The sequence below is a fragment of the Cyprinus carpio genome, chromosome A24 (genome assembly GCF_018340385.1).
Source record: "Cyprinus carpio isolate SPL01 chromosome A24, ASM1834038v1, whole genome shotgun sequence".
Taxonomy (NCBI): Eukaryota; Metazoa; Chordata; class Actinopteri; order Cypriniformes; family Cyprinidae; genus Cyprinus; species Cyprinus carpio.
The window spans coordinates 21772840-21796396 of NC_056595.1; the positions used below are offsets into that span (position 1 = coordinate 21772840).

General features: G+C 36.3%; 2 protein-coding genes and 1 long non-coding RNA gene across 6 annotated transcripts; 2 read left to right on the plus strand and 1 right to left on the minus strand.

Annotated features, from left to right (window-relative positions):
- Positions 1 to 2356: 2356 nt before the first annotated feature.
- Positions 2357 to 18855, minus strand: LOC122135401. Its single transcript, XR_006153495.1, has 2 exons — positions 18749 to 18855; positions 2357 to 2707 (listed from the first exon to the last, which is right to left on the minus strand). It is a non-coding gene; the product is annotated as an uncharacterized LOC122135401 (long non-coding RNA).
- Positions 2683 to 16511, plus strand: LOC109100580 (kelch-like protein 14). 3 transcript variants are annotated; one of them, XM_042714677.1, is made up of 9 exons: positions 2683 to 3730; positions 3948 to 4851; positions 6661 to 6782; positions 11929 to 12018; positions 12192 to 12270; positions 12460 to 12650; positions 13656 to 13814; positions 14000 to 14157; positions 14962 to 16511. In XM_042714677.1, exons 1-9 carry the CDS (start codon positions 3727 to 3729, stop codon positions 15100 to 15102), a joined length of 1848 nt encoding a protein of 615 aa, XP_042570611.1. In that variant the 5' UTR covers positions 2683 to 3726; the 3' UTR covers positions 15103 to 16511. The 3 variants fall into 3 exon arrangements, with proteins under 3 accessions (XP_042570611.1, XP_018969566.2, XP_042570610.1); XM_019114021.2 differs by having other exon boundaries at positions 2683 to 3282; XM_042714676.1 differs by having other exon boundaries at positions 2683 to 4851.
- LOC109049108 (lysosomal cobalamin transporter ABCD4-like) lies at positions 17069 to 23205 on the plus strand. 2 transcript variants are annotated; one of them, XM_042714678.1, is made up of 19 exons: positions 17069 to 17442; positions 17602 to 17720; positions 17798 to 17925; positions 18238 to 18377; positions 18486 to 18602; positions 18765 to 18890; positions 19038 to 19088; positions 19588 to 19682; positions 20068 to 20189; positions 20277 to 20368; positions 20482 to 20574; positions 20783 to 20988; positions 21079 to 21170; positions 21719 to 21755; positions 21974 to 22023; positions 22175 to 22227; positions 22312 to 22388; positions 22499 to 22614; positions 22716 to 23205. In XM_042714678.1, the coding sequence occupies exons 1-19, from the start codon at positions 17411 to 17413 to the stop codon at positions 22782 to 22784; spliced, it is 1815 nt and encodes a 604-aa protein (XP_042570612.1). In that variant the 5' UTR covers positions 17069 to 17410; the 3' UTR covers positions 22785 to 23205. The 2 variants fall into 2 exon arrangements, with proteins under 2 accessions (XP_042570612.1, XP_042570613.1); XM_042714679.1 differs by lacking the exons at positions 17069 to 17442; positions 17602 to 17720; positions 17798 to 17925 and having other exon boundaries at positions 18241 to 18382.
- Positions 23206 to 23557: the final 352 nt, after the last annotated feature.

Consider the following 23557-nt stretch of genomic DNA (forward strand, 5'->3'; position numbering starts at 1 on the left):
AAGAAGTATTTCTACTTTTTATAAATAAATAAAAATAAATAAACAAATTTCTGCTTTGATATTATCCATTCATTTTTACAGATATTTCTGGTAATTCAAAAATACAGTTAAAACACCTATAAAAAATCAAAAAAGAAAGTTCCTTCATATTAATACAGTACATTGTGGCATTTTTAGAGTATAGGAATTTAACATATTTACTTTTTCACAGGTGTTTTATCTGTATTTACACATTGCATTGTGTTGTGCTGTAGGGTTAAAGGAAAAATGTAACAGATTATGTCCTTTTCCATTTTTTTCTTCTTACAGTGTATATGATAAATAAAAATGACAAAAATATGCAACAAAATTACACAAATAAAAATGAATTTAAAATATTAATAAAAACTATAATAGTATATCAGTGATAATAAAATAACACAGGGTAACACTGCAGACACTGACACTGTCTATGTGAAGTTTTTTATCATTTAACCAATGCTAAACTGCCTTACGGTACTTTTGTGCAAGGGACAACCCTCGTGAAGCAATCTGAGATAGATACCTTGCTTAAGGACCCATTAGTGACACAGTCCTCTCAGTAAGCAACCAGGCCACATATAAATCTGTTTATATATTTTTTTAATGTTGATGTTGTGAACAGTTATTTTTTTCACTGCATCAAATAGTGTGAGCAGATCTAGCAGAGAATGCATGAGTACATATCAGCAGTAAAACTTTCATTAGGAGCACAGGAAGTGCTATATCTAGCTATTTATGGTCTCAATAGCATGTAAAACAAAACAAAAAAAGTTGAATCCTTCACTTGATCCATATGCTTTATCTCAAACCTTTTCTTTTAATGGCTTTGTAAGCTTGATGCTGTTTTCCAGATGGCTATGTACCATTATAAATCTGTCTTGCATGTCAAGCAACTATGTTATAATATGAAGATTTAGAAGCGTTAATCTTACCTACTAACAAACAGTACATATGTTTGACTAATTGGGCTTTTACATCGCAATGCTGCATGACTTGATACATTCTATATATTCTGTATTTTATTAACTTGTTTTCCTTCAGCTCATAATATGATCTGGAATGGACTAATGTGCAATCGCTGATCATAAAGGCTCACACCTTTACATTGGGCATAGCATGGTACTGTTCCATTATATTCTGTTCTTTTTAAGAGTAATGCAGTGGTTTTATTTCATGTCATAATACCACAAGCTGTCACATGATGACAGTTGAGCTGCATAAAATATTGAGGTATGGTTTCTACAGTATGGATGTAATGCAAAGCTGCAATATTATGGTGTATATCTGGGCCAACTGGCAGCTGATGCAATAAGATGTTACCAGTTCTGTGCAACAAGAGGCAATGTACAGATTTATTGATCAAGAATATGTGACCACAAGACCACACTCGATTTAAAAGTGAACAAATTGGAAATTGAACAACTGCACAGCGTTTAGGTCTGAATGTCTGGTTAATAATACAAATAAAATGCATGCAATTTTGTTGCAGTTTCAAAATGGAAATAAAATTGTCCAAAATACTTTAATCTGATGCATTTTTGTTTATACAGTATAGTTAGTGGAGAACATGTAGCACCTGTCAGCAGTCTATTTTTTATGTATTTCTCCAAGAAGTTTTTTTTTTTTTTTTTACGTATTACTCTCATACATCTTCCTTTATCTGCAGATTATTCTATTAACTAAGATGTTCTCTACACTGAATAGCACGGTGTACGAGAAGAACTATCAGAGAACGCATGAGGACATATGAGTAATGCATCAGCAGTAAAACTTTCATTAGGAGTACAGGAAGTGCTATATCTAGCCATTTATGATGTGGGGAAAAAAAAAAAAAACGGAACAAAAAAGTTTAATTCTTCACTTGATCCATATGCTTTATCCCAAACCTTTTCTTTTAATGGCTTTGCAAGCTTGATGCTGTTTTCCAGATGGCTATGTACCATTATAAATGTCAAACAACTATTTTATGTTACAATATGAAGATTTAGTTACCTGCTACCTGCTTCTCTGTTTCACACAGTAGCCAGTTGTTTGACCAAGATGCTTGGATGAACATTAGAAGATGGTGTAAGCTGAATAAAATAATGTATTCAAAAGTAATTGTTTTAGTGTAAAAAGATGCATTTTAATGCTCAGTGACCAAGTGTTCCAATGAATAGGCTACAATGGAAGCATTTTCAATAGTTTCCTATGAATATGCATTGAAAGCTGCATGTCAGGGCATTTATTTGAGGTTCTTTCCTTACCAGCGTAAGAAATGCATTAGAAAATCCAGACTTATTAAATAAATTCATACTGTACTTGTCAAGTACTATTGTTTAAAAAGCTGTTTAAATCAGTGCAGAACTGAAGATGTTTATTTGGCTCATTAAACAACATATATAAAGTAATTCAGCAATACCATCATCCACATTTTAAGACATACATTCATTTGCATTTGATGTCATGTCCATGATGCTCACTCCAGACCACAAGACAAGTTTGCCCAAAGTCCCTTGTTCATTCTTTTGAAGGACTAAGCAAAAGGAGAAACGGATGGGGTTATTTTGGCGATGGAGATTAAGGCAGAGGGGGGGCTTTTTGTCATTTGTGCGAGACAAGCCATTCATCCATCCCCCGTTCAGAGCCCAAAAAAAAGGCTGGTCCCAGAAATTAGCAGTTTCAGCTCAGCAGCAGAGGCGTCGGGCTGTGAAGGAACAGAGAAATTGACTAATTAGCAATGCGCACTAAAACTTGACGGTTCTCTCCATAACGCAGAGAGAAAGAGAGGAAAGACTCGCCTTTTCTCCTCTCCTCTTTTTCCATAGATGTTTGAAATCGCAGTCATTTACGCTCGACAGTTTTTACAATAGCCTTGAGCCATAATTTTGCGAGTCTCTCCAGCATCCATACCCCTGCGCGGTCTCTCTCCACCGGCCATGCGCGTCCGTTTCTCTCCCCGACCGTGGATTTCCTATTACTCTCGTTACGACTCACTGAGCCCCAGGCCCAAGGATAATGATGTGTTGTTTCTTGGTAGCATAATTTGTCACACGTATATTTCTTCTTCTTCTTCTTCTCTTGCAGAAAGCACACAGCTCCTCTCACACTCACACACACTACTTCTTCTTATTAATTCAGAGGAAACATAAATGATCAATGAGCTTGAATGCGCGGGGATCAATTGTTAGGATTCTGATCCATCGATCATAGACTTTTCCAACAGGACTGAACAAAGAAAGTGCACTGAAGAAGCCGCAGTTTTACTTTTCTTTAAGTCAGGTAAGTTTCGAATACCTACTACTAGTATTGGGCACGGGTGCACACTGTGCGTAAATGTGCCATGGGCTGAGAGTTGCGTTCTGTCTCAGATTGGGCGAGAAATACCGCGCGTGTTGTTGAACGGAGCTATTGCATTGTGTTGTTGCCGACCAAAGCGATGCGCAACCGCACATCTATGGTGGTGATGATACTGATGTTGCGGGAGACAAACTAATTGCTTTTGTATCGCATATCGGGGGAATGTGTGCATGCATTTATGTCTTGTAGGGGTGTGTGTGTGTGTGTGTGTGTGTATGTGTGTGTTTGCGTGGCCTGATAACAGATAGCCGGCAGTTTGTAGGCTAGATCGTGGGCTTTGCTTTCCAAAAACCACGCGTAGTTTGTTTCAGCCCGCAGCGACCATTGGATTTGACGTGCTCACGAACGCATGCATGAGATATATAGATGGGTATGCAAGGATGCGTGTGGTTGGTAAATGCATATGCTTGCATGCTGCAAACTTAATGCATTTGCATGCATGCACGATATAGATACTGTAGAGATATGCACAAATCCAACTTGAATGCATGCATGAATGAGATACCTTCAGAATGCATATACTTTTATAAGACCGGCTGATGCATTTCCATGCAGTGTAGTGCACCAATGGCATTGTTTACTCGCAGGAGGTGTGCGCAGCCCCGAAGTCATGTCCAGATCGGGTGACCGAACCTCCACGTTTGACCCGACTCACAGCGACTCTCTGCTGCACGGTCTAAACCTGCTGTGGAGGAAGCAGCTCTTCTGCGATGTGACTCTCACGGCGCAGGGACAGCAGTTCCACTGCCACAAAGCCGTGCTGGCGTCCTGCTCGCAGTACTTCAGGTCCCTGTTCTCCACGCACATGCTGAGCAGAGAAGACGGGCTGGCAGCGAAGGACCAAGGCAGCAGCGGCACCCCATCCTCCTCCCCCGACGACAAGCTCCTGCCCAGCCCGCGCTCCACCATCAACAACCTGGTGCTGCAGGGCTGCTCCTCCATCGGTCTACGGCTGGTGCTGGAGTACCTCTACACGGCCAACGTGACCCTCTCCCTGGACACAGTGGAGGAGGTGCTCTCCGTCAGCAAGATCCTCAACATCCCCCAGATCACCAAACTCAGCGTGCAGTTCCTCAACGACCAGATCTCGGTGCAAAACTACAAGCAGATCTGCAAGATTGCAGCTCTTCACGGGTTGGACGAGACCAAGAAGCTCGCCAACAAATACCTGGTGGAGGATGTGCTCCTCTTGAACTTTGAGGAGATGTGCGCCATGCTGGATGCCCTGCCTCCGCCCGTGGAGTCGGAGCTGGCGCTCTTTCAGATGTCCGTGCTGTGGTTGGAGCATGACAGGGAGACCAGGATGCACTACGCTCCTGACCTGATGAAGCGCCTGCGGTTTGCCCTCATCCCTGCCCCGGAGCTGGTGGAGAGGGTGCAGTCGGTGGACTTTATGAGGAGCGACCCGGTGTGCCAGAAATTGCTCCTGGATGCCATGAACTACCACCTGATGCCCTTCAGACAGCACAGCAGACAGACCACAGCCAGCAGGTAGGATCTTCTTCATCATCTTAACATATTTCTGTATATTTTTGTGGTTTTTGGATAGAGCTAGTGTTTAATCAATGTTTTAATATATACATTTAACCAAGAGGTTGTGTGCATGGAAATGTTAGATACACACGAAAGACAAATAATGCTAAGTACTTCTTTTTAACAGTTTTTTGGGTAGAACCAATTTGAGTTCGAGGGCATTTCAAACAGAAGAAAAGTTGAGTTTGTTTTCATCCTTTAGGTTGTTTATGTGAGACAAGAGTGTGTAAATCTAAAGCACTACACAATACTCTGCGCACGTGATCATGGCAGGCTTGACAGGTGTCAGTAAACAGATCAATCTTGTTGGTAAAAATCTCATACATTCTTTCTTGCTGTGTAGTTAACTTGTTAAGTGTATTAGATTAGATTAGCAATCTTTTGTTGCAATATCTGATCCATATTTGTTCACAGTTTCCACACTTTGCCTTATCTGTGAGATCCTCATTCTATTCCTCATAGTGCTGTTTCAAGGTTGATTAATTTCAGCACTGTTGCAAGCTTGCATACTGCAGGCATTATTGCAGTCCGCAGATGGGATAATTAGCAGGAATAGGTGACCGTGGAATAAACTGGAATCAGTTGTTGGAGAATATGAGAGATTGTCTGCAATGAGATAATCTCATTTTAATAGTATCTTTTTGGAATTTTGACTCAAGATGTTATGAACATCAAAAAGGCTTGATATGTTTATAAGTATGCATTTGATAATAGAATTAGACTGATAAATGGTTTGATTGTTATTATTTGGCAATCACTTGTCATATCATTGTTTATCAGCTCTCTTCACCTGTTCTGTTTTGCCGGTGTTAATATCATTTGCTGAGCATCATCCATGAACTCGAATGAGATGGAATCAGGAAATGACTCTATTGGTGTGTCCTGATGATGATACTAGTGTTGAAGACTGTGTAGTTTCATTGTACAATGCTGGAGTTGTCCATTTATTTCCCATGCTCAGTCTTACAGAGCTGAAGGGATTGTAAATATTGAAAACCCAGATTTTAAAGCACTTATTCAATCTAAAATTTCAGTTGCACAGGCTAACCCCAAGGTCTCTAAACTGATCACACAATTTTTTTTTTACTATTGATTTGATATTAGTTGATTTGTTTAATTAAATTATTGATTGACTGAATGGATGGATGCATATTCAGCCAAGATATTCAGAAGCATTTCATTGTTGACAGCAGTCACATGCACAACTTTGGCCGATAGGATAAGAATACATAAAAAAAAAAGACATAAGGCTGTCAAGACCTTAACATGGTTTGTTTTTGTCAATATTCCAATTATAACAGTTTGTGGTCTTTACAAATAATATAAGCAAATAGCTATAAATAATCATGAAATGCGGCCGAATGCAAACGATACATTATGTTGCTTAATATATTTGTGCTTATGTTCATTTCACAATTTAAAATGAGACTTCCAAAAAAGAGTTATCACTAGTAACTAGACCTAAAAAAAATACATCCTGCATTAGTGTGCACTTGTGCATCGCACATCATTGCAGTGGGGCTAATTGATTCTATAACTTAAAAATGAAGTCATTTCTCTTTTTTCCGTTCATTTGAGAGTGATGATAGAGCCATTCAGCATTAATATTCTCCTGTGTTCTCTGCTCGGCTTGCTGTCTCCCTCCTTGTGTTTGTACAAGCTTTTACCTTGTCATGGCATCTCATTCAATATGGAACTGCTCTGCACTAATAACAGCTAATGACAGAATTGTTAATGAATCTGTTTCCCCATCCCTCTGTAACACAGGATTCGTTCAAACAAACGGATGCTCCTGTTGGTTGGAGGCCTGCCCCCGGGTCCCGACCGCCTCCCTAGTAATCTGGTTCAGTACTACGACGACGAAAAGAAGACATGGAAGATCCTTACAAGTAAGTGCCTTGCTAGCATGGTCTTTTCTCTTCCACAGGAAGAACCCTGCCTGGGTTGTGCTCCATCGCAGAGCAGAATAGAGCGAGAGCTTCCTGAGATGCAGGAGGTAATGATGTATCACTATCACTTTTAATGTAACTTTTTAATCAGAGCGTGACTGCCTTCACACTATTGTGGAGCTGTAACGCCTGGATTCGCTTGTGTGTTTTTTTTTTTGTTTTGTTTTTTTTTGGCCTCTGTCTTTTTGCATAAGCGTGACGGCAAGATTAATTTTAATCTAATGATCTCAGGAAGATTCATCATCGGAAGATGACACGTATTCTTATTGAACTGCTTTATTAGGGCAAACATTCTCCTAAGTGCATTTGTCTTTGCGAGCAGCAGGGAAGGAATGTGAGCTGTTTGCATGCTGCCAGTAGTTTCTCATGTGTTTTGGCTTGACAAATTAGAATCAGAATTCTTAGGATTTAAATGACAACAATGGAGATCAAATGTGTTGGAACCTTGAGTACTGACCTAATAATAATAATAATAAAAGAATGATGTCATAGTAGTGTAATCTTGGAATGGAATCTGTCATTTTTATGGACTTGGAATGGAGATCCTAAATAGTGTGTTTCATGAGACACAACTTTTTCTCAAATGCTTCTCCTAAAACCATAGAAAAAAGACAAAAGAGCCAATGGTTGACATGTTAATAGACAGAGAGGATAGAGACAAAAGCAATTTTAATTTAATCTCTGTCTAAAAGAAACAATTAAAGTGATACTCCACTCAAAAATGAAAATTCTGTCATAATTTATTCATGTCAGTCCAAAACCGTATACAGTATGTCTTTCTTCTGTGCATAAAAAATATACCTATACAATGAAGGTCCAGTATTGCTTGGTTCCCAACGTTCTTAAAAATATCTTCTTTTATATTCCAGAAATTCATACAGGTTTGTAAAGACATATATAATGACAGAATGTTCATTTTTAGGTGAACAATGCCTTTAAGATATTAATTTTGCTCAAACTCATACTGATTGCAGGCTTTGATGTCTTAGCAAATCTGAGCGCAGTTGGAGACATTGTTAAGATCTCTTGTGAAACTATAGAGGAGATTTCTCAGGTGAAACATCTGAGAAGCTGGAGACAGATCTCATTTGCTCTACTTGTAATTTCACTGCTGTCTATGAGATACAATCGAGGCGATAAAAAGATCTCCTTGGTGATTTTTCTTTCCTATACATGTTTTCCTTGAAACAAATAATCAGTTTATGTACAGTAATATATCAGAGCCTAAAGTAAAGCCTCTTTGCTTGGGATTCCTGTGGCTAACTGTTAGCCTCAGAGCTAGCTGCTGATGGTTTAAACAGCATGCTATTGTACAAATAAACTTCCTCAATTAGAACAAAATCAATCATTTACTGTCTGTAAATGTGTCTTGTAAATGTGTTATGTGTATATGACAAGCTCCAGGTGGCTTGTGGTATAGCAAGAGCCTCCTCACTCAAAATGCTTGGAGTTTGTTCTAATGATATGCAGAGAAACTTTTTGAAAGTCCAGTGTCATAGCACTTTTTAAACCGTATATATAATCCTAAATTAAGTATATATAGCTCAATATAGCATGAAAAACTCAAAATAGGCTGTTAATTCTTCAAAAATCATTCTAATAAGCTGATTTGGTGCTCAAGAAGCTTTTATATTATCAATGTTGAAAACAGTTTTGATGCTTGAGCACCAGTAATAATTCATAATTGAGCAGGAAATCAACATATTAGAATGATTTCTGAAAAATCCTGAACACTGTAGTGAAACACTGAAGACTGTAGTGTATGCTGAAAATAATGATGCTGAAAATTCAGCTTTGCTTCACAAGGGAAAAAAATACATTTTAATATATATTCAAATAGAAAACAATTTTAAATTGTAATCATATTTCACAATATTAATGTTTTTACCATATTTTTGACCGAATAAATGTAGCCTTGGTGAGCATAAGAGACTTCTTTGAAAAACATCATAAAAATACATCTTATATTCCAAACTTATGACTGGTAGTGTAGCCACTAGCCAAAATGCAATGTATCATGATTTAATTAAAATGATTCTATAGTGTCTGTTCCTTACAGAGGCGAAACAAGGACATAAACGGAAGTGCAGTCATTTTGTTTTATGGCTAAAATTGAGTTCAGTCATCCAATCACTGCATCGCTGAGGTGTGAGACCTACAAAGACACCTTACGCTCCGAAACCTGCTTATAAGCGTTTGGCAGCACGCATAACATTCATTAATGAATTACATCTGGATCTATATAACTTACACTCATAAGGTCATAGTGTAATGTCCTTTATTTCTGCCTCAGACGTCGAGTCTTAAATGGCCCATGGCCAGGCGGAGAGACCAAACTGCAAAATCATCCTGTGAACACACCAGCAGCCCCTTGATGTCGTTTGGGGTGTGCAGGTTATTAACATTCAATCATAACTTTGCAATGAGCCGAAACCCAAAAGGGGGGGAACGACGACTGATTAAAACCTTCATCAGCACTATTTAGGATGGTTCTCATGACTGGCTGCACCTCTCTGCTCCTATGGCTTCCTTCTTTGTGGTGAGACTGCCACCTAGTGCACACAGTGTGCTATGGTCAAAACCAGAAGATGGAAAAAAAAAACCTGTTACTATTATTTGTGACCAGTTTAAATATGTTGATTATTCCATATACTACTTTTTGCCCCTTTATGCCATTTTTTATTCCTTTTTTAGATGTGTTACAGCATGTTTCATTTTAAACATATGTTCATGAAGAAAACAAATTAACAATTTTTTTGAATTGCATGGTCTATTAAGATTTATTATTATTTTCATGACAATGAAGTACTTTTCCATCAAATTGATTTTTTTTTTGCTGAAATAATTGTATTTTTTAAATATATATATATATATATATATATATATATATATATATATATATATATATATATATATATATATATATATATATATATATATATTATGCATTTAATTTGTAACAAAGTAACAATTTTTAAATGGTTTTAGTTTGGTTAACCAAAATAACCCTGCTATGAGTTCACATACAAAATGTAAAATTTACCTTAATTTACCCTATATCATCTCCTAATTTTCTTTAACCAAAAAAAATAAAAAAATATATTTTGATTTTGTATTTTTTTTTCCTGTATTAAAAGTCTTAGTGAGCTAAATTTCAGGAGATTTGTGCCTTTAAAAGTCAATATCATATACTGTATCTTCGCAGTGTGCAGGTTTCTTATCAGTCAGTTTAGCAATATGATGCATCTCCTCCTGTGTAGATCAGGCTGTAAGATCAATAACAAAGCCTAGACTGTGACCTCATGATCATTTGAATCATCTCGCAACAAATCACCTTCTAACACTGAGTCTGTTGGCACGTGTGTCACGTCTGCAGCAGTAAATGTCAGGAGGCCACAAAAGCCTCGCATGGCTCCAGACACCCGAGACACTTAATAATTCTCTCACTGACAGTAAGATCTGTGTCTATCAGTCAGGTTTTGTGTGCGGCGAGACAGTCAGGAGGTTTCCCTCATGGGATGGAGCCGTGCGATTCAGTCCGGATCTGTTCTCAATGGAAAGGCCTCGGTGCGTCAGACTCCAGTTAGATTGCGGTAGAAGAAATCGGAAAAAACAGCGTGATTCAATGCTGTCTAATTTTACAGCAACTGTGATCCATCAGGCAGTGGAGATGTGACAGTGGAAATGAATGATCGAGGCAGACAGGTGGCTCTTAGCGTACGACTGATTTACGCTGCACGGGCTCCGGACGAAGATTTATGGAGTGAACATGATCATGTTCATTATGACTGTCACCTCACGACCATTTCTCTCTATTTCAACTGGGGTCACTTTTGTGGAAGCTGGGGAATTAGAGGAAATGGAGACAGGAAAGACTACAGCTGGAAAGCAGTCTGTATATCACAGATCTACCACACACCGGAACTGTTAATATGAGGAAATTGTTTATGATTGTTTGTGATGCCCTTTTTTTTCTGAATATTGTGAAAAATGCTGTTAAATAAGGCGTCCTTTTTTTTTTTTTTTTTTTTCAGAAAATGTTGACTGTCAATGTCTGGAGGTATATGTGACCCTGGACAACAAAACCAGTCTTAAGTGTAAATCTTTCTGAAAGCTGAATAAATAAGCTTTCCATTGATGTATGGTTTATTAAGATCAGACAATATTTGGCCGAGATACAACTATTTGAAAATCTGGAATCTGATGGTGCAAAAAAAATCCAAATGAATTCTTAACAATGCATATTACTAATCAAAAATTAGGTTTTGATATATTTATGGTAGGAAATTTACAAAATATCTTCATGGAACATGATCTTTACTTAATATCCTAATGATTTTTGGTATAAAAGAAAAATCTATAATTTTGACCCCAGCGACTTACAGTAAGACTGGTTTTGTGGTCCAGGGTCACATATATTGTATGCAGTGTTTTTGTTTATTTTTTATGATATTGCAATTTTTGCAACTTGCCTGATTTCTAAGAATTAATATTCAATACACATCAAATGTAAATTGATCACATTAATATAATATATAAATGTAATTAATGTGATAAATTTAGTAAATGTGTTTAAGACATATATTTGTGTTTATATATTATTATTTTATTTACAAAAAGAAAGATGTTATGCCACAATAGGTAATAGCGTTGCAAATTAAGCCTAATTAGACTGTCTAGTTAGTTTGGGACCAAATGTTGTTAATATAGTTATTGATAAAATCTTTTTTTGTTTGTTTGTTTGTTTTTTATAATTTGGGTAGCAGCATTGAATGGTTAAACTTGCCAAATGCAGACAACACTAAAATATGTGTAATAATTAACAAACAAAAACAGAATAATATTTGGCTAAATAATATGATATTAAAATGATATTCAGATTGCAGCATTGGTTATTACTCTTTACATATTTAATACAGTATTAAATGATGGGCAAACTGTAAATGTTGATTTTTGGACGCTGCTAATCTCAAAATAGTCAAATTGCATTGGCTTAGCTAATGTATCTCTCTTTTACTATTTATAATTGTTATTTTCTGATTTCCAGTGAAGCACTGGACTCATCAGTTTTGTCTCTGTGTTGTAGTAATGCCATATAACAGCGCCCATCACTGTGTAGTTGAGGTGGAGAACTTCCTGCTTTTATTGGGTGGAGAAGACCAGTGGAACCCTAATGGTAAAACATGAATAAGTGTGACTTCTGTGTACAGCTGAATACAACTTAATTCTGTCACAGACATTGATTTCCTGATAATTCATTACATGTGCCTGAAATGTTTTAGTATATTTTTAAACAATGTTTATAATGTTACTGTGTGAATAGTACTAATATCTGTATCATCCTCACAGGCAAACACAGCACTAACTTTGTAAGTCGGTATGATCCAAGATTCAATAGCTGGATACAACTACCGCCCATGCAGGAGAGGTATGATGCCTTCTAAAAATGACTTATTATTTATAAAATAATGAGAGCTCTTCATAAAATGGCTATGATTATTTCTTAAGCCTTTGTGATGAATTTTTCGCTCTCGGCTGCGACGGGGATATTTGCTGTAAACAGTCTCTACGTTGACTGATTTTAAGAGACGATCTTTTCATCTTGTCTTTGTTTCAGGAGAGCGAGTTTCTTCGCTTGCTGCCTGGATAAGCACTTGTATGTTGTTGGGGGAAGGAACGAGACAGGTTATCTGTCTAGCGTTGAAGCCTTTAACCTTGAGACAAACGAATGGAATTACGTTTCGTCTCTTCCACAGCCGCTGGCTGCACACGCAGGCGCCGTGCACAATGGGAAAATATACATCTCAGGTTTGACGATACACCTCACCCAAACAGTGAATTAATCAAAGTGTCTGAGACGTTACTTACAGTTGTCATACAGCGATGAAGTCTACAAGTGTTTGAAATAAAATATCCACTTACTATTACCAGCACGGTTCAATTTTTGTTTGTTAGAGGTATTCTGAACACTGAAACAGCTACTTTCATTTTAAATGAGACAAACATTATTCTTAAACATTATGAATCATTTCTGTAGCCTAAACTATAGAGCATTGTGCTTGCAACACCAAGGTCATGGGATTGATTACCAGGGAATGCATGGACTGATAAATACGTTTATATTTTCAATGCAATGTAAGTCACTTGGGATAGAAAAAAATCAGACCAGAATTTGTGTATTAACCCTCGTGGTCTTTTTGACCCGGAGAGGATTTTCTTTTGCTAGTTAATGTTATCACATGTTATTGGACCAAAACCTACTAACTTTGCTCAGACAGGGTGGTGGGGGTGGGGGGGGATCCCACCTTGTTATACTTGTGCTGGTTCTGATCAAAAATGACTGGCACAGCTTGCTATATCATTGCCAAATGTTGGATTCAATCTTTTTATCATCTTGTTTTCTTTCAGTTAGCACAGTTTTTTTTTTTTTTTTACCTTTTTTTGAAACTGATTGATTGCAGGCTTCACTGATCTGAGATAATGCATACTGACATACTATGAATACTGCCAAAATTATCCAAATAATGCTTTTTTTCACTCAAAAACTGAGGTGCATAAACTCAGATCAATGAGGTCTACAATCAATCATTTCTAATTAAAAAAAACATTGAATCTAAGATTTGGTGATAATAGGACATATGCAAGATTTACAAGCAATTTTTAAAAGACTAGTTATTTTTGACCGGAAGCAACAAATGAGGTTTTTCAGCACATAACAAGGGTTAAGAAAGTAAAAACCGTCAGTTTTAATTCCATGTTGGCTTCTTTTTGTGTCCTTATGTTGAAACTGGTATTGTGCATGTTATGCTTCAGGTGGCGTACACAATGGTGAATACGTGTCTTGGCTGTACTGCTACGACCCCGTGATGGACGTATGGGCTCGGAAACAGGACATGAATACTAAGCGAGCCATACACGCTCTCGCAGGCATGAATGACCGCCTCTACGCTATTGGGGGAAACCACTTAAAAGGTAATTTCTATAACCCAAATCTCAGCAGCGGTGGAGGCACAATACTGTGTATGCAACAGAAATCAATACAGTTTCTTTTAGTAATTAGATTCCAAGCTTACTAAAGTAAGACTTTTATGCCTCTGCAGAGTAAGAGCTTGGCATATACGCTTGGGGTTTCCCCTGATCTCTTTCTCTGTGCGTAGGATTCTCTCATCTGGATGTGATGCTGGTTGAATGCTACGACCCTAAAGCAGATCAGTGGAGCATCCTGCAAACGCCCATCTTAGAGGGACGCAGCGGGCCTGGATGTGCTGTTCTTGATGACAGTATTTACTTAGTGGGAGGCTACAGCTGGAGCATGGTAAACAAATATTACACTTAAACGCGATAGATAGATAGACAGACAGACAGACATTTAATTTTATCCATTTTTTATTATTTTATATAAAAAAATTGTGTATATGTATGGTTTTTGTTTTATAGAAAAAACATGTATTAAAATAATTATATAATATAATTAAAAATTTAAATGAAATTAATCAATTTTATTAGTATTTTACTCTATTATTAATATTTATTTATTTTATTTTATTTTTTGGCTAAAACATCTTTTCAAGTTGTGTGTGTATTTACCATGCCCAGCCAAAACAATATGAACATGTAAAAAATGAAATAAATAAATAAAAAATATATAAAATGCCCTAATATATTATCAAAAGTAATTTAAAGATTTTTAAGAAGTGTGTCATTTTTGTCTTTAAAGTATCTCAGTTTAATATGCAGAGTTAACTGTATTTAATTTGTAGCTCGATTTTTCCAAAAAATTTGTAATCAAAACATTACTCTGTTTGATTAAGCTTTTCAACCACTTAAAATTGCAAAATGGGCTCGACCAATGGTGGGATGGCTTCAGGAAACCTGTTCGGAAACAACCACTATGTTTGCAATTCTGATAATTCTAACTTCACCATCAACTAAAATCTTTCAGGATATTAAACACTCCAGTAGAAAAAAAACAAACACATATCTGAGCTCTGATAAATATTATTGAGTATCCAATAGGACATTTTGACTAGGTTGATATACGTACATTTAATGCATGAAGAAGCATTCTGAAGTATTGAAGGAAATATTGTGTGAATAGTTTGTCAAATGTCTTTTGCAGGGGGCGTATAAGTCATCCACCATTTGTTACAGCCCAGAGAAAGGCACATGGACAGAAATGGAAGGAGAAGTGGCTGAACCTTTAGCTGGACCGGCCTGTGCCACAGTCATACTGCCAGCCTGTTTACCATTTAACAAATAACTATGTAAAATGCAGAATAATTCGGCCGAGAAGAGGAAAAACCTGTTGGGATGGAAAGTCATTTGCTAAACGAATCAAATAAATGAAGAGACTCTCCCTATGGAACGCCCCCAGCTTTTGAACAGGAGGTGATGAGGTGTACAGATTATTATTTTTTTACTGGTCTGACAAGAGCACTTTGTTTCTTTCATACCTAACAGTTTTAAACTGATATAATCATCGACTTTATGTATTTGATGCTCACGTGTGTTGACATTCAACTGCTCACATTCAATCATTTTTTTATCATAAATGCTTTGACATAACACGCATAATTTTTTTTCGAACCAAATCGATATCGCTTCCATACGTACTTTGTATTTTGTGGAAACCGCCGATCAAAGACAATGTTGAAGTGGGCTGACAAAGGAATATTCATGTTTTTACAAGCAAAACTCATGATTCTGTGTACACTGTAGAGTAGATATCAGCTATTTAATATATATCACACCATGTCTGCTTGTTAGATATTGTCGCCATACTTGAGTGGCACATTGTTATTTGTACAGATGAGAGGGTTAAAAATTTCAATTATAAAAAAAAACCTTTCAGTAAAAACACAATTTATGATTTATTGTTTGAGCAATCAGTATATTATTTATTTAGCCATGTGGTATATATGCATGGCCTGAAGTGGAAAGCTTATTGTGTTTTACTGTGGGTACATATTTGTTTATGTTAATATCTGTTCATATCTCACAGTGCCTATTTTTAGCATCAGGCTGCTTTATTTCATAAAATTTCCCATTATAAGAATCAGAAATTTTAAATTGAGCCAAAATCAAATACATTTTTGGCCTGACTGGTTTCTCTGAGAGGTGATATGAAATCTGAATTTGTTGCACTGGTGTTTGTTGGCCCTTTTGCTGAGAAAAGGGAATGTTTTTCATTGTTGTAAATAATCGCTTGCAGTGGAACATTTTTGTGCTCATAGGATTTATTCTCAAATCCTGTTATGTTCTTTACATTTAGTCTATGAAAATAAAACTGAATTTCTGGATCGATAATTGTTGTTTGCAGTATTACAACAACTGACCCATTACTCTGTTCTCTACAGTGTGCAATGTGTTTCATGTACATATTGGAAAGTATTTTGTTAAATACAACATCAAACAGGTTTGAAAAAAGTAATTTTAAGGCCCAAGTGCACATAAAACATCTTGAGTGTTGTATATTTCCGTGTATTATATAAGTCAGGAGAGAATGTACATGACTTTGGCAGACTGAAGGTCTGAAGATCAGTTTCAAACAGCAGGTCACATTTCAAAGACTGAAGTACTTACCATCTGTAAATCAATCATTTATTTTTTCTTTTTAAATATATACAGTTACCAGAAACCAGGTTTGGTAAATATTTAAGTTTTTGTAAAGTGATAGCATCCTGTTTTTATACAATGAGTCCCAAAGTCTGAGATCACTACTGAAAATGCCTGTATTTTACATCCAATTAAATTGATTTACAAAATAATAATAATAATAATGATGATAATAAAAAATACACAATATAATGTCAGTGAATCAACTAAATTATATGAGTGAAAGAATAAATGAATAAAAATACTTTTTGTAAATTATAATGCAATCATTAATTACAATATCTGTTATTTAAAAATGAATGGTTTGATATTTTATATGCTACCTTTTACCAATGTGTGGTAAATATATATATATATATATATATATATATATATATATATATATATATATTACTGCATTATAAAGATGAGCTATAATGCATATATAAATTACCAGAATTAGCACATGCTATAAAAATGTTTAGTTCTGTTAACATTCATATTTTAACGTAATGTTTGTTGCCAATGGGATTTATGAGAAGAGTAATTTTTTTTTCAGTAGATAAAATCAGTCGTCATAAACTTTTCTGTACAGCAGGTGGCAGCGGAGCGCCAAACCGCGCATGCGCCGTCCAAACAGAGACGAAGAAATCTTTGTGTACATGTGACCCTGCATGTGATAGGAAATTAATGTAGAAATAATGTAACGCCTCATTTATTCAGTTGTCCATTAATGCGGCACAAAAAAAATCATTATAATGGCTCGCGAGTGTTTTGGTTTCTAATAAATTACTGTACAACTAAACGTCAGGTCTCTTTGTTTATGACCAGTGTTTGTAAGATTTAACTACATAATGTATATGACGCTGTCCTATGCTGTCTTTTAGACTTTGAACCCAAAGCCCTTCCAAGAAACTCCTCTAAAAGCTTGAAATAAGCAAAGTTAGATTTGCCAGTCTTGATACACTTTGACCATGCCACACGTGAAGAACAGCAGTGTGAAAAGGTAAGTCCTGATCTGACAGATCCATGTATCCAGAAACCAGTTTAATAGAAACAGAGATGCAGCTGTTTTCTGTGTCTTGATGACAGTTTGAACCCTATATTTTAACTGAACTATTGAACTACTGTAACTGAGATTGTGTGGATGTGTTTTTTCTTCAAGACCGAAGCTAGACTGGAGGTTTCTCCAAAGATTCTGCAGTATCCTGAAGATCCTTTTCCCATCCTGGTCCAACCAGAGTGTGCGAATGTTCATGACACTTCTTGGAGTCGCGCTTTCAGGTATTCAACTTTGAACATCTGGACTGAGTTATGACAGCTTGCTTCGTCTTCTATCTGTGTTGGTTCTTCTGTTTCAGTTCAGCTTGTGATTTATCAAGTGGGTCTCATTCCGAGTCAGTTCTACGAGGTTCTGTCTGAGAAGAACTATGGAAAGTTCAAAAATCTGGTGCTGTTTGCAGTTATGCTCATTCTGATTAATTCAACGGTGAGTTTGGTCTGTTTTTTATAGTTTTCTCCAAGTCGCTTTTAGTAACAGCAACTGCTATCTATTCACTGTACTCCTTAGCTGCTCTATTATGTTAAAAAATTTAAAACATTAAAATCTTAATAGAAATTTCGTAATCACCTTCCATAGTGTATCCAGTATTTATGACAGCCGAAAATTTGAAATGGGTTAAATTGATCAGCAACATAACAGAGCTAGAAGGGATGTACAACACTTAAATATAGCTTTGGATAAATGTGTCAGCTAAATTCTCATCATAAATCACTATTCCACAATAAATCTGTTCCTCAGCTGAAGAGTCTGGACCAGTACATCTCCAGTCTGCTGTATGTCAGCTGGAGAAAGTCTTTGACTGAAGAACTCCATAGCACATACTTCAAGGGACGTGTTTACTACACCCTCAACGTACTTTGCAAAGACATCGACAACCCGTAATGTATTCACACAACATTCATTCATGTAGTTGCATTTCATTACTTAAGAAGACTTGATTAAATCTGCCCTGTTAATGGTTTATTTTGTGTTTGTTTCACGTCCAGAGACCAGCGCATCAGTCAGGACGTAGAGAGGTTATGTAAACAGATAAGCACTATGGCGAGTCGACTTCTCATTTCGCCGTTTACCGTGACCTACTACACCTATCAGTGCTTCAACAGGTCAGAGAGATGCTGTGTGTGTTTATTTATAATCACAGAATCTAAAGATAGGAATCATTCTATGCAATTAATGCCAGTGAAATCTTTTTGTGTTTTGCACTGAAAGATTTGGTAGGATAACTTATCTTATTTGAGTTTTGTCTTACTTTTTTGGTGCTGCAGTGCCGGCTGGATTGGATTTGTTAGCATCTTCGGCTACTTTGTGGCTGGAACCATCATCAACAAGATCTTGATAGGACCCATCGTGTCCATGCTGGTTGAGCAAGAAAAGTTGGAGGGAGATTTTAGGTAGACCTATACAAAATGGCAAAATTACATTTAGAGATGCTGAAGCAAACGTCACATGTTTATGGCTGCTGTTGTTATCAGATTTTATTCTCTGGATGAATGCAACTCTATTTCAGCAGTTCTCTTTTGCTTTCCATGTCCTTCCAGGTTTAAACACATGCAAATTAGAGTGAACGCCGAATCTGCTGCTTTCTACAGGTTAGTATGCACTTTTAGATTTTAGTTGATTATCTAATCACAGAGCAGGAGATCATTTGTGACCCTGGAGCACAAAACCAGTCTTAGGGGTATATTTGTAGCAATAGCCAAAAAACATTGTATGGGTCAAAATTATTGATTTTTCTTTTATGCCAAAACATCATTAGGATATTAAGTAAAGATCATGAACCATGAAGATATTTTATAAATTTCCTACTGTAAATATATCAAAACTTAATTTTTGATTAGTAATATGCATTGCTAAGAATTCATTTGGACAACTTCAAAGGCGATTTTCTCAGTATTTTTATTTTTATGCACCCTCCGATTCCAGATTTTCAAATAGTTGTATCTCAGCCAAATATTGTCCTATCCTAACAAACATACAATGAAAAGCTTATGTATTCAGCTTTCAGATGCTGTATAAATCTCAATTTCAAAAAATTGACCCTTATGACTGGTTTTGTGGTCCAGGGTCACATTTGTTGTTTTTGTTCAGGGCAGGTAAGGTGGAACACATGCGGACCGACCGGAGGCTGCAGATGCTCTTATCCACTCAGAGAAGCTTGATGAACAAAGAGCTCTGGCTTTACAGTAATGACTCCTGAATTAAATTGGCATTCAGAAGATTGTATATATAAAAATAAAATGTGCAGTATTCCTCACTGCTGTTACTGAAAATATACAGTGGCAGAAGAGAAAGCTCATTTCATGCACCTAAAGTTGGCATGAAACAAGTTGCAATCGTCTTTTCTTCCCTATTATGAGTGAAACATATCTGAGTGAAACAGTGTCTCTAACAAGAAAAACTGAAAAAACACTGCAGTTTTGCAGACAATTCTGATTTCATGGTGACTTTAACTTTATGATTTGACTTTAAATGTGTCATTTTGCAGGCATTAAGCTGCTTTGTCAAGCTTAGTATGAAATAATAACGTCCCTCTGTTCTGTTCACTACAAATGATTATTTTCATTTCAGTTGGAGTAAACACCTTTGACTACCTGGGCAGTATCCTCAGCTATATAGTGATCGCGATCCCCATCTTTGCTGGAGATTACGACGGCCTGACACCTGGAGAACTGAGTGCTCTTGTCAGTAAGGTGAGTCACTTCACTTGGACTTTAAGACAAGCACAAGCGTGAGTCTCTGTTATAAACAATAAGATGTTAATCACATGTCTCTTTCAGAACGCTTTTGTCTGCATCTATCTGATAAACTGCTTCACGCAGCTCATAGATCTCTCAACCACAGTGTCTGATGTCGCTGGATACACGCACCGGTGAGATGCACTGAGACTGCTTAAAAGCACATATTTTATTGTGCATCAGTCATATTATGATTGTTCATTGGTTATTCTAAAAATAGTCTGCTTTCTCTTTCTTTTGGTTCCAGAATCGAAGAGCTGCGGGAAGTGATGGCAGATATTGCCAAGAAACAGTGTGACCAGGATCAGTACGATCCACTTTCAAAGGATGAACCTTACAGGTGATGTAAAACTAATTGAAAGTAATTTAGGATATTGGTTCACAGTACTTCAAGAGTCAAACTCAAGAACTAATACGGTCCTGTTGTAGAGGTAGTCCTGAATGCACAGTAGTGTTATTTTAGTATCAGTGATATGCTATTATAGTTTTTGTTAATAGGTTTATTTATGTTGGTGATATTTATAACAATAATAATAATTCTCTATCAGTGATCGGGAGCTTCAAAGTGTCCCAGGAGACACAGCGTTTGTGCTGGACTGTCTCTCCTATAAATCACCCGTCTCAGTGGAGCTGCTGGTGAAGGATCTGACCCTAAAGATCAGTCAAGGAACACACATGCTTGTGGTGGGAAACACGGGAACGGGGAAGACCTCCCTGCTCAGGGTCCTCAACGGCCTGTGGGAACCATGCAGTGGTACGTGACAGAAATCACAGAAGATAAAAGGATCAGATACAGATGTTGCAAATATGAATTATTGAATCATATTGTTTTTCTGTTGCTCAGGTTCTGTGGAAATGACCACATGTTTTGGACCGAGAGGAGTGCTTTTCCTGCCACAGAGAGCATATCTTACTGATGGCACTCTCAGAGAGCAGGTGAGAGAAGAGAAAACCATTTGTTGTCATGATTATATATGACCCTGGACCACAAAACCAATCTCAAGTCGCTGGGGTATATTTCTAGCAATAGCCAAAAAAACATTGTATGGGTAAAAATTATACATTTTTCTTTTATGCCAAAAATCATTAGGATATTAAGATCATTTTGATTAGTAATATGCATTGTTAAGAATTCATTTGGACAACTTCAAAGGTGATTTTCTCAATATTTTGATTTTTTTTGCATCCTCAGATTCCAGATTTTCAAATAGTTGTATCTCAAATATTGTCCGATCATAACAAACCATACGTCAATAGAAAGATTATTTATTCAGCTTTCAGATTATGTATAAATCTCAGTTTCGAAAAATTGACACTTAAGACTGGTTTTGTGGTCCAGGGTCACATATAATATAATAAATTAGTTTTTAATATTATAAACAATAATAATCATTTATTATATATATAATATATTTACTTATTTTAAACTTTAATTTATTATTATAAATTTGTATATACACTAATTTATTGGCTTTTTCTTTTAGGTTATCTATCCATTAAAGGATGTATATCCTTCTTCAGGTACAGATGAACCTAGTTGATATGCATTATTTAAATAATAGAATAATATAGCTCAAATATAATGTACTTCTGAATGAAATGTTATAACAATAAACTTGACTTTTTTGGCAATACAAACTTGTCAAGATCTTGAAAACATTGTTGTGCCAATTCTGGTGGTGCAAATATAGATTATGGTGACATTTCACACTTTTAACCAGTAGAAATTCTTCTTTTAGGCTCTATAGATGATGAACGAATACTAAAATACCTGGAACTCGTTGGTTTGGTAAGACTTAACTGATAGTGTAATGTCTATTATTGATTTTAAAATACGGTCACTGAGGATGTTTTGAGTTCAGTACGCTTTCCTCTTTATATTTTCCTGTTTTTTAAATCTGTTTTGTAAGCAGCATGTCTTTGTGTATTTTGTATGTTAGTCGAATCTACTGACCAGAATTGGAGGACTGGATACAAAAGTAGACTGGAACTGGTGAAAAATGAGTATTATTATCTTGAATATAAAAAATGTGCACGTTTTAAGAACATAACAATAAAATTCCCTCGTTTTTCACAGGGATGATGTTTTATCGCCAGGAGAAATGCAGAGGCTTTGTTTTGCTAGATTGTTTTACTTGCAGCCCAAATTTGCAGGTCAGTTCCTGCATAGTCTCATCAGACTTCCTGTAGATTTAACTACTATAATCAGCCAGATGATTCCATTCATGTCCTGTGTCATGAGTAAGACATGCAGTTTGTTTCAGTACTGGATGAAGCCACTAGCGCTCTGACTGAGGAGGCCGAGGGTCAGCTTTATAAGGCCTGTAAACATCTGGGCATGACCCTCATCAGTCTGGGTCACCGTAGCACTCTGGAAAAGGTGATGATCTATGACACATTCACTAACACAACATGGCAAACATTATTGTAAACTTCTGTGTGGCCTGTACTTAGAATTCTTTGTGTGTGTTCTTTAAACAGCATCATGATATCATGCTGCGACTGTGTGGAGGTGGCCAATGGGAGCTCACCAAACTCAAAGAGGCGTGAACCTTCAAACTTACCCATTAGAAAGAGAAATTATTGATCCGTTTTGTGGTTATGGGGGCATTCATGCTTGAGACTCTAGAGAAATCTTGTTTTCTTGACAGTGTACAGTCTACTGAAGTTCCTGATATGCAGTAATGCAGTACGAGTCTTTTTGCTACTGTTTGTCTCAACTTACTTTTCATATAGCAATTTATGAGTTTTTTTATGCAAGTATATGCTGCTTCATTCAACCTTTATTGGTTGTTTCTTGCCAAATGGATTTACAAAAAAAGGGATTTTTGTAATAAAGGACATGTAGGAGTTTTTCAAGAATCATTTCAGATAAAGTGCCTATAGAATATATTTCAAATATATATTTTATAACTATTAAATATTTCATTAACATGACTGATATTAAACTATTAATGTATTTAACTATTAATATGTATGGCTGCATTTTTATATATATGTTTATATATAAAAATATTTTTGTGTAATTTCCCTGCCTGACCAGTAGAGGGCCAACATTTTCCAGCCACAGAGCTGAATCACAATTCAAATCAATAATTTTGTACGAGTTTAATTAAGCTCAGAATTGAAATAACTCTCTAGTCCTAATACATACTCTATTAATGAATTTGGGCTAAAATACGTCTGAATTAATAGTTTTTCTCAAATGCATTATTTTAAATGTATTTGAGAAAAAGAAGACAAAAGTCATTATCACATCTATCAGGAAAGGTGTGGAAGGTATGTATGAAGTACAGTAGAAATTTTTTTTTTTTTTTTTTTTA

Coding starts and splice junctions, on each gene's coding strand:
- LOC109049108 (XM_042714678.1), top strand. CDS start 17,411: ATGCCACACGTGAAGAACAGCAGTGTGAAAAG. Junction 21,171..21,718: donor ATGGCACTCTCAGAGAGCAG/GTGAGAGAAGAG, acceptor TTTTTCTTTTAG/GTTATCTATCCATTAAAGGA. Junction 22,228..22,311: donor ACAAAAGTAGACTGGAACTG/GTGAAAAATGAG, acceptor CGTTTTTCACAG/GGATGATGTTTTATCGCCAG.
- LOC109100580 (XM_042714676.1), top strand. CDS start 3,857: ATGAGATACCTTCAGAATGCATATACTTTTATAAGACCGGCTGATGCA. Junction 12,271..12,459: donor CTACCGCCCATGCAGGAGAG/GTATGATGCCTT, acceptor TCTTTGTTTCAG/GAGAGCGAGTTTCTTCGCTT. Junction 12,651..13,655: donor TGGGAAAATATACATCTCAG/GTTTGACGATAC, acceptor GTTATGCTTCAG/GTGGCGTACACAATGGTGAA.